Below are 15,000 nucleotides of genomic sequence, written 5' to 3' on the forward strand. Positions count from 1 at the left end.
TGTGTGTGTGTGTGTGTGTGTGTGTGTGTATAGTGAGGTAGAGAGTGTAGAGTGTGCACAGAGTGTGTGTGTGTGTGTGTGTGTGTGTGTGTGTGTGTGTGTGTGTGTGTATAGTGAGGTAGAGAGTGTAGAGTGTGCACAGAGTGAGATTAGTAGAGTGTGGTTTGGGACACAGCTGTAATTAGACTATAAGGTGGAGGAGCAGGTGTGAGAGTTTGACAGATACAGCAGTAAATCAGTGAGCTGCAGCTGGCAGGGAGCGTTAATTAGCTATTGATTAACAGAGATGAGCTCTAATCCTGACAGCTTTTATGGTGCGATGCGTTTCTCTCTCTCTCTCTCTCACACACTCACACACGTTTTAGCTCATCATCTGTTCAGCACAGACCTTCAGTCAGCCTTACCTCTTCACTCAGGGCTGAACTCCATCATCTTTACAGAGGTAAATAAACAGACCAGTGACAGGTGAAGGATAATAACACAAGTCCTCACTGCAGTACAAACAGCTCTTATTGATGTAATAAGTCCTGATTGGTCAGAACATCATGTAGGGTTTACACCTTTAATACATTACACTCGGGGTGTGTCCGATTATACTGACTGACAGCTGGCACAGTTAACATGGGCGGAGCTAAATATTTCAAACAAATATGTCTATCACGGGGTGGGGGGTGCATGTGGGTTTGTAACGGTGGCTTAGTAGTTAGCACGTTCGCCTCACACCTCCAGGGTCGGGGTTCGATTCCCGCCTCCACCTTGTATGTGTGGAGTTTGCATGTTCTCCCCGTGCCTCGGGGGTTTCCTCCGGGTACTCCGGTTTCCTCCCCCGGTCCAAAGACATGCATGGTAGGTTGATTGGCATCTCTGGAAAATTGTCCGTAGTGTGTGTGTGTGTGTGTGTGTGTGTGTGTGCCCTGTGATGGGTTGGCACTCCATCCAGGGTGTATCCTGCCTCGATGCCCGATGACGCCTGAGATAGGCACAGGCTCCCCGTGACCCGAGAAGTTTGGATAAGCGGTAGAAGATGAATGAATGAATGAAGATCTATCACATGATCATGTGACATCACAATAGTTGACATTAGTAGCACATTTGACTACTGGTTGGAAAAGTCACACACACTTAGAGAGAAGGTTCTGCAACAGAGACAACTAAAGAACCCTGAAGCAGGGCTGCATGTGTGTGTGGCTCTGATGTCACATGGTTATTACTGATGTAGTTACAACAGTGTTAGTAGAAGGCGAGGTAGCTCTGGTGGTGCTGGAGACCCTGCTGCAGTTCCTCTTTACAGCCTTCAGTATTTCATCAGGAACGTTACACACTGCACACACGTCTCTTTAACACCGACTCTGATATAAACACTCAGTCAGGTGACTCACCGTCAGCGAGCACGCGGCGTCCTGTCCAGTCGTCGTTAATCACTTGGATGTTGCCGTAATGGGCGTCGCTGAAGAAGATGCGGTTTCTCGGCTGTCTGTATTCGAAGGTCAGAGCGCTGATGTTTTTGAAATACTCCGGACGTCGGTATGATGGGACAGGTGTGTCGTGTGCTTGATTTCCTGCGTCTGAGATGTGAATGCTCTTCAGCGCCGTCCTCTCGCCGTACAACAGGTAGACGTCATACACACGACACGACACGCCATCGGGAGCCAAGTGACCCTGAGCGCAGGAGCACGACTTCCTGTTACTCCCCAGGTAAAAACACAGCTGCATACAGCCTCCATTACTGAGGCCACACTCATTCATACCTGTGAGAGAACACACACACACACACACACACACACACACACACACACACACACACACAGTAATCTTAAATGAATTCTAAACTAACATCAGGAGCTGTTTATTAGGCAGAAAGTTCCACTGCATTTATTTTTTATCACTATGTCCCAGTCGTGTCACACTGAAATGCACTCAGTAACCAATGACGATGACGATGACAATGACAATGACGATGACTTCTCAGTCCAGCAGAATCTTCTCTGTAATGTCTTCTGAGTCTCTGATGGAAATGAATCTCAGCTTCTTCTCCTCAGTGCATTTTTAGTTCCTGCTTGTTTCCTGATCAAATGCAGCGAATCTCAATTAGATGATTAAGCACAGACCAGGCGTTGCATCATCAGAGGAATTTAATCTGCTAAGAAGGAAGTGAGTGTGTGAGTGTGATCATTAATCACTGTGTGTGTGTGTGTGTGTGTGTGTGTGTGTGTGTGTGTGTGTGTGTGTGTGTTTTCCCTTGATGCTGTACATCTTGTGAAGTCCCACCTGAGCACAGCGTCTAATATTTTTAACACTCGTTTATTCCTATTGATAAATGAGGGGTTGTTTTGGTCGCGTTTAAAGAAAGAGACTGTTCTGTACATGCTGTACACACACACACACACACACACACACACACACACACACACACACACAGTGTCCTAATATCTGAGAGTAACAGGTTTTACTCCCTCACTACGCTGTTTTTTTCCTCCTTAATAATGGCTCACTTTCCTAATTCTTTCAGGTCTTTCTGTTTCTGATGAACTTCTCCTCCATCTGATGAACTTCTCCTCCATCTGATGAACTTCTCCTCCATCTGATGAACTTCTGCTCCATCTGATGAACTTCTGCTCCATCTGATGAACTTCTCCTCCATCTGATGAGTTTTCTACCTCTTTAATTCATGTCTTTTTACTTTTAGCTCACCACTTCTCCCACGTCTCCCACTGGTTCTACAGTACTTCTGTTTGGGTAGATTTCTGTCTCACTGGTTCTGATCATTTCTCCTGTAGATCCTTCTGGATCATCTTCCCACTGCGAGCTTTCCAGCCCCATAGTCCTATCACTTACTACTTATCTGAACTCCATCGTTTTAGCTCCTGCTTCCTTAGTTCTCCTAGTCAGAGTTACTCGCTAGTCCTTCTAGCGCTTCTGATCTTCTCCACTGATCTCTGGTTGGAGCTCCTGCTTCTCCACTGATCCTGGTTTTAATCATCTAGCTCCTTAGGTATACTTTTCTCTGGTCTCTGCTCTCTGGTTTCCTCACATTCCAGTTAGTCTCTATGATTTATCTGGCTTCTTAAAGTCAGGTTGTTCTTCTGCTCCCTATTTCCTTCACAGTTGAGGAGTTCAGGCTCCTCAGTTCTCCTAGTGCACGTCGTCGTCTTCTTCCTCATCCCCCCAGTTTACTAGTTTTCTCATGTTTACTTTTCTTACGTTCTAGTTTTCCTGTTTGAGATATTAGTTTTTATTTATTTTGCTGTGAGCTGCCAGTTTTGCAGAAACTGATTATGGATTAGACCTTCTGCTGCTGCGCTGCCCTTCAATCCTGGAGAAGACCTAATAAATAATTCTCTAACCGCCTCGGGCCGATGTTCGTTACACTCAGAACCTCTGCATTCGTCCGTACACAAGAGCACTTCTCAATGCCTACATGCTGGAAGTGGAATATTCTGAATGCTGATGTGTGTTTGGTGAAACCGTAACCTTGCTCGCGCTCTCGGCTGAACACCTTCACGTCCCTCAGACTTTTCCCCAGATTGCTGCGCAGCGTCACGTCACCCGAGGCATCGATCTTAGAGCCGCGCCGAATGGAGCCGTTAGAGTAGGACCTGAGAAACATCAATGAGCAGAACACTGAAAAAAAACAACAACTCCAACTCCAACACCTCCTTCAAAACACTTCAAATCATTATTCATTTTCATCTGAACACAATCTGTTTTTGTGGTTTATGGGTGAATAACGTACCTGTCAGACCAGTAGAGGTAAGAGCCGTATACAGCGATGGAGAAAAGATCAGCCTGGTTATCTTTCAGTACAATCTCTCGCTCCTTGCCGGTGTACAGGTCGATTCTCTCGATCCTGTGTGTGTGTGTGTCGCACCAGTACAACTTATTTTCCTGAAAAACAATTTGAAAACAGTCTTCAGCTGCAATGTTCAGAAGTCTCGGTCCTGCTCATGGATCTCTGAGGAACCACATGAGACAGGATCTGGTCCTCACTCATCCTACTGTACTAAAGCACTCTCTGTCCCACAGTCAGAGAAACCAGGAGCAAACCTGATAGTCTATAGCGACGCCACTCGGCCAGACCAGTTCCGAGTTAACGAGGACCGTCCGCTCCGATCCGTCCAGACGAGATCTGCTGATTTTCGGGGACTGTCCCGTTTCTGTCCAGACCAGGAGACTGAAGCAGAAACACAAGCACTAGTTAGTGTGGCGTTGATGAGGTTTAATGTGGAGTAAGTGAGAGATTAACAGCAGCTCTTCTGCACACAGCTCATGTTTACTGCTCAGAAGGTCAGAGATGCTCATGGATTATGACGTGACGTAGAGGTTATTGTTGTGTTCTTACCCTTCCAGCGGCTGCACGGCGATGGCTCGAGGCTGATCGAGTCCTTCGGAGATGATAACGGCCCGATACACTGTGTTCAGTCGAGACACCTCGATAAGATCAGAACCGTGATCCGTCCAGTAAACATTCCCTATAGCAACAAGATCAATCTGTCACTCGATAGCTAACTCACCTCCATCCATCCATCCATCCATCCATCCATCCATCCACACATCCTGTACCTGTAATCCAGTCCACTGCGACTCCCTCAGCTCTCACAATGCCCGTCCTGACCACGTTCTCTCTCCACGTCTGATCTCGAGCAGCTCGGGAGATTTGATTGGATCCCAGATCAGACCAGTACACTGTGTCATTTCCTGTGTTAAAGACAATGGAGTTTTAACTGGTCACTAATTCTACACTAATTCTACAGTAATGCTACAGATTAAACCGGATTATTGTGGAGAACTGAAAGGAGAAGGAGGTTCCTGCAGCCTGTGGGGTTTTACTGAAGTCTTTATACACAAAAGTCTCTTTCACAAAGTGGAATTTAACACACACACACACACACACACACACACACACAAAACACACACAAAACACACACACAGAAACAACACACACACAAAACACACACACACACAAACAACACACACACACACACACACAAACAACACACACAGAAAACACACACACACACACACAAACAACACACACACACACACACACACACACAAAACACACACACAAAACACACACAAAACACACACACACACAGAAACAACACACACACACACACACAAACAACACACACACACACACACACAAACAACAAATTAGATTGCACTCTAAATGACTCAGTGACTCAGTCTAAATGACTCAGTAAGCATTCATTTCACTCCTGATTGAGTTGCTTATAATAAACCTAGAGAAAGAGAGAAGTTCCTCACCTGCGTGGAAGTCCAGCCTGGCCGCTAGCAGTGTTCCCGAGATGGGAATTAAAGTGTCTGAATGATCGGTGGGGTCCAAGGACACGCCCCGGATCCCGTCCTGAGACGAATACATCAGGAACGCGTCCACTCCTGCACACGGGACGAGAACCAAACAGCAGCCGGACGGAGCAGAGTGAATAAGTGAAAGAGGATCTGTGTAGGTGTGACTGTACAGGTGTAGTGAGTGTAGTGTAGTGTAGTGCTGCCTTCACCTCGGCAGGTGGAGCGATCTGCCGTCAGACTGTAACCAGCACTACACCAGCAGCTACGACTGTGTTCTGAGGTGGGCAGGCAGAGCTGGGAACATCCACCGTTATTCAGAACACACACATTTTTACCTGGGAACACCACACACACAAACACACACATACACGCACACACACACACACACACACACACCACACACACACAAACACACACACACAAACACACACACAAACACACACACAAACAACCAAACAAAAAGCAAAACAACACACGCAAACAAAAACAAGCAAAAAAAAAAACGACACACACACAAAAAAAAAAACACACAAACACACAACACACACAAAAAACACACAAAAACAACCACACAAAAAAAAAACACAAGAAAAAAAAACAAAAACACACACACACAAACACACAGAAACACACACACAAACACACACACACAAACACACACACGCACAAACACACACACACACGCACAAACGCACACAAACACACACACAAACACACACACACACAAACAAACACACACACACACAAACACACACAAACACACACACAAACACACACACACACAAACACACACACACACACACGCACAAACACACACAAACATACACACACACACAAACATACACACACAAACATACACACACAAACACACACACACACAAACACACACACACACAAACACACACACACAGAGTGTCACTGAGATTTGAGCATAAATCCAGCCAATTAATTTTCCCATTTTGTTCAGTGGTGCATTACATGAAGCTGTAAACCCAGGAGGCCATTAAGCAGAGCTCTTATACTCTCTCTCTCTCTCTCACACACACACACACACACACACTTTTACTTAAACATAAATAAGGAAGCAGATCCACGTCGTTCCCAGACAGAAACACCCAGTTATTCGTACTGAAGTAGAGTAATGAGCCGATCCTTTTACTCCCCTGTGTTCTGTGTCACTGAGATTAATGACTCTGAATACTTTACACAAATCTGACAGAGAAGCAAAAAGAAACATTTACCTTAAAAACGACTTAATTGTCATTTTTTATCTTAATGTAGCATTAAAAGGATCAAGGCCGGTGTGGCTAATGAACCTGTCTGGGTTATTGATGAATCTCAGGAGCAGCAGTGACTCTCTACAGAAAGGCAGCGTTTAACCTGAGAGGATTTTTTAAAAAAGGAATAAAAGTCTGTCTTTCACTACAGCTGGGAATAAAGAAGAGAGCACGGATCGTTGTCCATCTTCCTTTAGGGGAGAAGTTAATAATAAGCCTCGTTCTCAAAGTAGATCTCAGATGTTAACACAGAGTGATGACGGATTAACGTTAAAGTATTAGTGAGGTGTTTAGACACCATGAGCTTCAACACCTTCAGTGTACAGACATTACAAAGCCCAAAGCTCGTCCTGACCCTGACCCCGACCCTGACCCTGACCCCGACCCCGACCCTGACCCAAGGTGTGTTCGTCTTACCTTTTTGGCCGTCTTTGTCGTAAACTCTGATCTGAATCACTCCTGTGGTTTTGGTCCGCAGAACCGCGAGGTTTTGTCCGTCTTTCTTTCTCACCGTGCCGATCTGAGCTAAAGCGTCATCTGCCCACCACAGTTTACCCCCTGATCACAGGAACACAAATAAACAAAACAAACCCATAATGTAAGACGTTTAACTTGATTTCTGCTCTTCTGATTAATAGACTCATAATTACCCCTGTTCTCTCAGCACTACCCCACCCCTGCACTCCCAGGAGTAACTTGGTTACCCCAAATAACACCGCTTTGTCCTCGGATGAACCCGCCACACTGTCTGAAACCTTCAGCTCTCTCAGGAGGACTTCTGGACTCCAGCACAACTACCCAGGGGAACTCACAATTACACTACACCTTTACCGTTTCCTGATTTCCACTTAAACCCCTTTTTTGGCGCCACAATTAAGTATGTTTGACTCTTCAACATTCCTGACACATCAAACTGAAAGATAAAGAAAGAATTGATTAATAATGTATAGAATAATATCTGTCCTTGTTCAGCTGCCCAGGTTATGCACGAGGTTAATTCGATATTAATATTAAAACAATCCACAGAATCAGATATCCAGGAAATTCAGAATAGAGAGAGAGAGAGAGAGAGAGAGAGAGAGAGAGAGAGAGAGAGAGAGAGAGAGAGAGTTGTGTAAGAGCTTTATACCAGGACTGATTGTGTCCGTATTTATTTAAGAGCAGTAATAAACATAGTGACGTATGACATAGTGACGTATGACATAGTGACGCAGACTACAGCAGTTATTCCTATTTATCACAGCAGCAGTAAACATGATCTAAGGTGACAACAGGAAGGTGATAAATGATCAGAAGGCAGTATATTAGTGTTCAGATCACACGAACACGGAGTAATAATGCTGTTCAGTATCACTGTCACCAACACCGTTAATGAGAACCTGTGTACAGTGATAGCAAGCCACATCATCTTAAAGGAGAAACATACCCTCTGGGGGAGGGGGGCAGAGGGGGGAGAGAGAGAAAGAGAGAGAGAGACAGACAGAGAGTGAGAGCACGAGAGAGAGAGAGAGAGAGAGAGAGAGAGAGAGAGAGATAGTAAGGGGGGTGGAGAGGGAGAGACAGACAGACAGACAGAGAGAGGGAGAGAGAGAGAGAGGAAGAGAGAGAGACAGAGAGACAGAGAGAGGGAGTGACCTTCTGTCAGAGACTGTCCTCAATCAGAAGCTTGTTGCCCTCAGGTGAGACACTTAACCCTGAATTATTCGAGTGAATCTCAGGTAAATCAGAGCTGCTCTCAGTGGTCCTGGCCTCAATAAGTAACTGTACCCTGAACCGTGGGGTCGGAGTCACCCAACATCCTTTACAACACAGAGCACATCACTTATATCATGTCTAAAAAAGAATAAAACCAGAAACAAAAAAATCTGTCTTATAATTTACCAACTATTAAGTTTATTAATAACCATGTCATAAATGTAATGCTGGTGAAAAGTGTTTGTTTCTGTTCTGATACGGCGGCTCTACGTTCTGATACGGCGGCTCTACGTTCTGATACGGCGGCTCTACGTTCTGATAAGGCGGCTCTACATTCTGATAAGGCGGCTCTACATTCTGATTCGGCGGCTCTACGTTCTGATAAGGCGGCTCTACATTCTGATAAGGCGGCTCTACATTCTGATTCGGCGGCTCTACGTTCTGATACGGCGGCTCTACGTTCTGATACGGCAGCTCTACGTTCTGATACGGCGGCTCTACGTTCTGATATGGTGGCTATACGTTCTGATACGGCGGCTCTACGTTCTGATACGGCGGCTCTACGTTCTGATACGGCGGCTCTACGTTCTGATACGGCGGCTCTACGTTCTGATACGGCGGCTCTACGTTCTGATACGGCGGCTCTATGTTCTGATACGGCGGCTCTACATTCGTCCCGTCAGCAGTCTGTAAATAAATGATCAGAATAATAATCTCAACTTGTCATGTTACATAGACACCATAAAGAAGTGTAAATTCCTGAAGATGTGGAGAGCTTCAAGTTCCAGCTTCACCTTTCACACTGGAGACTCCTTTCTTTAGAGAAATCCATCCTGTAAATGAGCCGTTACTATAGAAACCATAAGGTGTTAGAGTGAGTGCATTAATATAAAGCTGCTCTACTGTCTGACCAATCAGAGTGCAGAACTTAACTACACTAAGTCAAAGCATTGATTGTAATAATGGAGATGGATGGACAGAACAAGTGAAGGTTAAGGATGATTTAGTAAAGGATGCAAAGAAGATCAGCTGTGTTTCGCTTCCTCCACCTGCAGCACCAAGTTAAATATAGAGGAAGAGGAGGTGAGGGACGTAGGAGGAAGGGTAATTTACTTTGACTACAACAGATGCCAGGTGTCCTTAGCTAATGATCTCCATCACCAGAACCAGCTGCTATGCTCCAGCAGTGATTAGCATCAATTCACAGAACAATAACACGTGTTGTGTGAGAAGCCTGAGCTCACGTAGTGTCTGAGACATAACACTGTACCTCTGAGACACAGTGCTGACCCAGGATCAGGCTTTACATCCTGAGAATGTGTGTGTATGTGTATGTCTGTGTGTGTGAGAGAGTGTGAGTGTGTGTGTATGTGTGTGTCTGTGTGTGTGAGAGAGTGTGTGCGTCTGTGTGTGTGCACGTGTGAGAGAGTGTGTATGTGTATCTGTAAGTGTGAGTGTGTGTGTACATGTGAGGAAGTGTGTGTGTATACATGTGTCTGTATGAGTGTGTACGTGTGAGGAAGTGTGTGTGTGTGTGTGTGTGTGTGTGTGTGTGAGAGAGAGAGTGTGTGTGTCTGTGTGTGCGTGTGAGAGAGAGAGAGAGAGAGAGAGAGAGAGAGAGAGAGAGAGAGTGTGTGTGAGTGAATGCATGTGTGAATGTGTGTGTGAATGTGTGTGTGTGTGTGTGTGTGTGTGTGTGTGTGTGTGTGTGTGTGTGTGTGTGTGTGTGTGTGTGTGTGTAGGTGACCATCATGGAGTGTGTGTAGGTGGTGACCATCCTGGAGTGTGTGTGTGTAGGTGGTGACCATCATGGAGTGTGTGTAGGTGGTGACCATCATGGAGTGTGTGTAGGTGGTGACCATCATGGAGTGTGTGTGTAAGTGGTGAAAATCATGGAGTATGTGTGTGTGTAGGTGGTAACCATCATGGAGTGTGTATAGGTGGTGACCATCATGGAGTGTGTGTGTGTAGGTGGTGACCATCATGTAGTGTGTGTAGGTGGTGACCATCATGGAGTGTGTGTGTAGGTGGTGACCATCATGGAGTGTGTGTAGGTGGTGACCATCATGGAGTGTGTGTGTAGGTGGTGACCATCATGGAGTGTGTGTAGGTGACCATCGAGGAGTGTGTGTAGGTGGTGACCATCATGGAGTGTGTGTAGGTGGTGACCATCATGGAGTGTGTGTAGGTGGTGACCATCATGGAGTGTGTGTAGGTGGTGACCATCATGGAGTGTGTGTAGGTGGTGACCATCATGGAGTGTGTGTAGGTGACCATCAAGGAGTGTGTGTAGGTGGTGACCATCATGGAGTGTGTGTAGGTGGTGACCATCATGGAGTGTGTGTAGGTGACCATCAGCTTCACCACAGTGCTGTGTGAGTTATAAACAGACAGAAAGCTTCATTTCCTGATGTTTGATCAGAAACATTACAACAACCCTATAATGGTTTCGGCCAATCAGAACACACTATACTGCTGTAGTCCTGAACCTTACCCATAATCCCTAGTGCTGTCGCCTTCATCAGCTCCTTCTTTAAGCTGTCAATCACCTCCAGGCCACTCCCATCCAGGTTACACCTGTTAATGGTCCCGTTTCCGGAGTTGATCCAGTAGAGTTTGTTAGAGGTGTAGTCTATAGACAGACCTGCAACACCAACACCAACGTGTCACATGACTCAGATAACGGTGTAGTAGTGAGTTCTGTGGTTATTAACGACTCACTGAATCATCTTACGTTATTAACGACTCACTGAATCATCTTACATTATTAACGACTCACTGAATCATCTTACATTATTAACGACTCACTGAATCATCTTACACGCATCATGTGATTCTGTACTTGGGTTTGGGTTAGTACTGAGTGCTGTATAATGCTGACAGTACAGTAGTGGAGGAACACACACACACACACACACACACACACACACAGGACCTCCTACAACAGCACGGTATCCACAACATGCCGTGTGTGTATGTGAGATAAACATCGACATGGTTCTGTGTAACTTCTAGCTAAAGAGTGATTGTTATACTTACCTCCATGTATTCTAACTGGATAAACACATGAGAAGAACATTTACACACGAGAACATTTTCACACGAGGAGAACGTGTCTTTACGCTATTCAGTAAATAATTAAATAAACCAATCAAAGTGCCAGTTATCAAGATGGGTTAAAGGTGTGAACTATTTCATTACAGACTCAGAGCTCAGGATGATGCAGACAGGGTTCAGGTTGAGTTAGATGTGAAAGGTTCTTCACCATCTCTCTCAAGATCTGAACCTGAGATGATTGACTGCTTCATCATCATACCTTCATCTTTATCTCTACACAGTGCTTTGAGCTCCAAACACACTACAGAGAAGATGTTGCTGTTTACCGACTGGATCTTTCTGGTTCTGATGCAGGATCTTGCTGTTGCTGCCGTCCATGTTGGCCATGTTTATGGTGTTCCCGTCAGTCCAGAACATCTTCCTGTAAAACACCACAACACGCTGCATGTGAAACACGTCTGAGAACTATGTTGTATTTTATCCTTTTTTATTAATCATTAATCTTCTAGAACTGAGGATTATATGGACAAAAAGTCTCAATCTCCATGGTTTCTATCTGGAACAGAATCTCCTGTAAACCCTTCAGACACGTGGCGGCTTTATACTAATGAAGAAAGTCGTCAGTGAGCCAAAGCACAGAGAAGATAAACGCTAACGCAGGAGTGTCTGATTATCAGCTTCTTAATGAGAGAGACCATGTGCTGAGGCGGACTTAATAAGATACATGAGTGTGTGTTCAGTAATAGTGCACACACACACACACACACACACACACACACACACACACACACACACACACTCACACACACTCACACACACTCACACACACTCACACACACACAAACACACACACACACGCACACACACAGACACACACACTCGCACACACAGACACACACCCTCGCACACACACACACACACACACACACACACACACACACACACACACACACACACACACACACACACACACACACACACACACACACACTCACATACAGACCGGTATTTAAGGACATGGTTCCATAATAATGTGACAATTAATGAGTGAGTGTATAATATTATTTTATATTATCTGTATATCTGTGAGTGTATTAAGAGTTTTAGCTTTACTACAATTAATACTGACATTAACACTGACACTAATACTGACATTACTACTGACACTAATACTGACACTAACACTGACACTAACACTGACACTAATACTGACATTACTACTGACACTAATACTGACACTAACACTGACATTAAAACTGACATTACTACTGACACTAATACTGACATTACTACTGACACTAATACTGACACTAATACTGACATTAATACTGACACTAATACTGACACTAATACTGACATTAATACTGACACTAACACTGACACTAACACTGACATTAATACTGACACTAATACTGACATTACTACTGACACTAATACTGACATTAACACTGACATTAATACTGACATTAATACTGACATTACTACTGACACTAATACTGACATTAATACTGACATTAACACTGACATTAATACTGACATTAATACTGACACTAATACTGACACTAATACTGACATTAATACTAACACTAATACTGACATTAACTCTGACACTAATACTGACATTAATACTGACATTACTACTGACACTAATACTGACACTAATACTGACATTAACACTGACACTAATACTGACATTAATACTGACATTACTACTGACACTAATACTGACATTAATACTGACATTAACACTGACACTAATACTGACACTAATACTGACATTAATACTGACACTAATACTGACACTAATACTGACATTAACACTGACACTAATACTGACATTAATACTGACATTACTACTGACACTAATACTGACATTAATACTGACATTAACACTGACACTAATACTGACATTAATACTGACACTAATACTGACACTAATACTGACATTAATACTAACACTAATACTGACATTAATACTGACATTACTACTGACACTAATACTGACATTAATACTAACACTATTACTGACATTAATACTGACATTAATACTGACACTAATACTGATATAAAGTGAAAATAAAAATCTGATACCAAAATGATCAATCAGTCTGTTAAATATATACTGCACCTCTCTCTCACTCCCCGTCTCTCTCTATATCTCACTCACTCTCTCACTTATTCTCTCACTCCCTCTTTCACTCTCTCTCTCTCTCTCTCTCTCTCTCTCTCTCTCTCTCTCTCTCTCAGCCTGTAAATAAAGAGTCAAACATTACCCTTTAGCTGGATGCAGGACGAGGCACTTTGGCTTGTCGATGCCGTGAATGACAGCGGTTCTGAGCGAGCCGTCTAGACGAGCGACGTTAATCTGAGTCTCGTCACTGTCTGAGCTCAGCCAGTACAGGTTCCTGGACAACCAGTCCACAGATAAACCTCGAACATTCAGTAAATCTAAAGAATACAATCATAAAAAATATATAGGGTACAATGCCTTAAAATGATACACCAGGACTGTCAGAGAGTTGTATTTCATCCTAGTCAAGTCAAGTCAAGTCATGTCCTTTCATGTCATGTCAAGTCATGTCAAGCCATGTCAAGTCAAGTCATGTCAAGACAAGTCATGTCATGTCATGTCATGTCATGTCAGGAAGCTTTTATAGTCATTATAACCATATATAACTGTTACAGCACACAGTGACATGAGACAACGTCTCTCCAGGATCAGGGAGCTACATAACACAAAGACAGAGCTATAAGGACTTAGTAAGTGTCCTAGATACATAAAGTGTATCTGTGTAACCTGGTGTACACAGTGTGAGACAAGACAGACAAGACAGTGCAAGACAAAAGACAGTGCACACTGTCCGAAATGTGAGACAGTATGTGCGAGGAGCAAACACAGTGTAAAACAGGTTGATGGATGTAAATTGGAAGTGTGTGTATTTGGTGTAGGTCTGTACACACACTGTACCTCCAGATACGATGGCTTCAAGCTTAGTCCCGTTAATCGAGGCCCGTTTTATTGTCCTGGTTTTAACGTCAGCCCAGTAAATCTGCTCGTCACTTGCGTCATAATCCACAGCGGTGACGTCATCGATGTCTGGCACCGTCACCGCGGTGATGATGTTGATGTACGGATTGTCAATGTCGACTCCTCGGATTTCCGATCTCCGTGCATACAGCAAAAACCTTTTCACAGCTTCTCAGACAGAAACCACACACACACACACACACACACACACACACACACACATATATATATATAAAAATCTGTAAAAATTAATGAAAGCATAAAGATTTTAGGATGTTAATAATTCAAAACATTCTCTGTGTGAGAGGAGCGTGTGGAGTTTACGAGTGTTAGGTTTCTACTCCTGACAGGTTCTCGACATTAAGGAGAAACCAGACAATAGTTTAGAGTTTGTAGCCCAGATTTAGCCGCTTAATGTTCACGCTCTTAGGACTAAAGGTTCTTCATGGCTTTAGTGGATAATTACTGGCTGTGCTTGAAGTGCTACTTGTTTTTTTACACAGTTATTTAAAGATAAACAATCCCACATGTTAAGTTTCTAGCATGAAAATATACGCTTTCTGTAATTAGCACAAAACATCTGGAGCTTCATTTCAGAGTTGTTTATATGAATCACCAGCAGGATTAACA

At 43.9% G+C, this 15,000-nt stretch overlaps 1 protein-coding gene across 3 annotated transcripts in view; it reads right to left on the reverse strand.

Annotated features, from left to right (window-relative positions):
- LOC113649228 (low-density lipoprotein receptor-related protein 1B-like) overlaps positions 1-15,000 on the reverse strand; it is a 176,857-nt gene that overhangs the window by 57,591 nt on the left and 104,266 nt on the right. For all 3 annotated transcript variants that reach the window (XM_047820298.1, XM_047820295.1, XM_047820293.1), the window contains 13 exons: positions 14,311-14,538; positions 13,616-13,790; positions 11,669-11,763; positions 10,780-10,929; positions 7,008-7,148; positions 5,523-5,648; positions 5,269-5,400; positions 4,561-4,695; positions 4,340-4,469; positions 4,045-4,171; positions 3,734-3,885; positions 3,472-3,596; positions 1,380-1,748 (listed from right to left, as the gene is read on the reverse strand). In XM_047820298.1, the coding sequence (XP_047676254.1) occupies positions 1,380-1,748; positions 3,472-3,596; positions 3,734-3,885; positions 4,045-4,171; positions 4,340-4,469; positions 4,561-4,695; positions 5,269-5,400; positions 5,523-5,648; positions 7,008-7,148; positions 10,780-10,929; positions 11,669-11,763; positions 13,616-13,790; positions 14,311-14,538 (2,085 nt within the window). The remainder of the gene's footprint in view (positions 1-1,379; positions 1,749-3,471; positions 3,597-3,733; positions 3,886-4,044; positions 4,172-4,339; positions 4,470-4,560; positions 4,696-5,268; positions 5,401-5,522; positions 5,649-7,007; positions 7,149-10,779; positions 10,930-11,668; positions 11,764-13,615; positions 13,791-14,310; positions 14,539-15,000) is intronic.

The sequence above is a fragment of the Tachysurus fulvidraco genome, chromosome 1, assembly GCF_022655615.1.
Source record: "Tachysurus fulvidraco isolate hzauxx_2018 chromosome 1, HZAU_PFXX_2.0, whole genome shotgun sequence".
Taxonomy (NCBI): domain Eukaryota; kingdom Metazoa; phylum Chordata; class Actinopteri; order Siluriformes; family Bagridae; genus Tachysurus; species Tachysurus fulvidraco.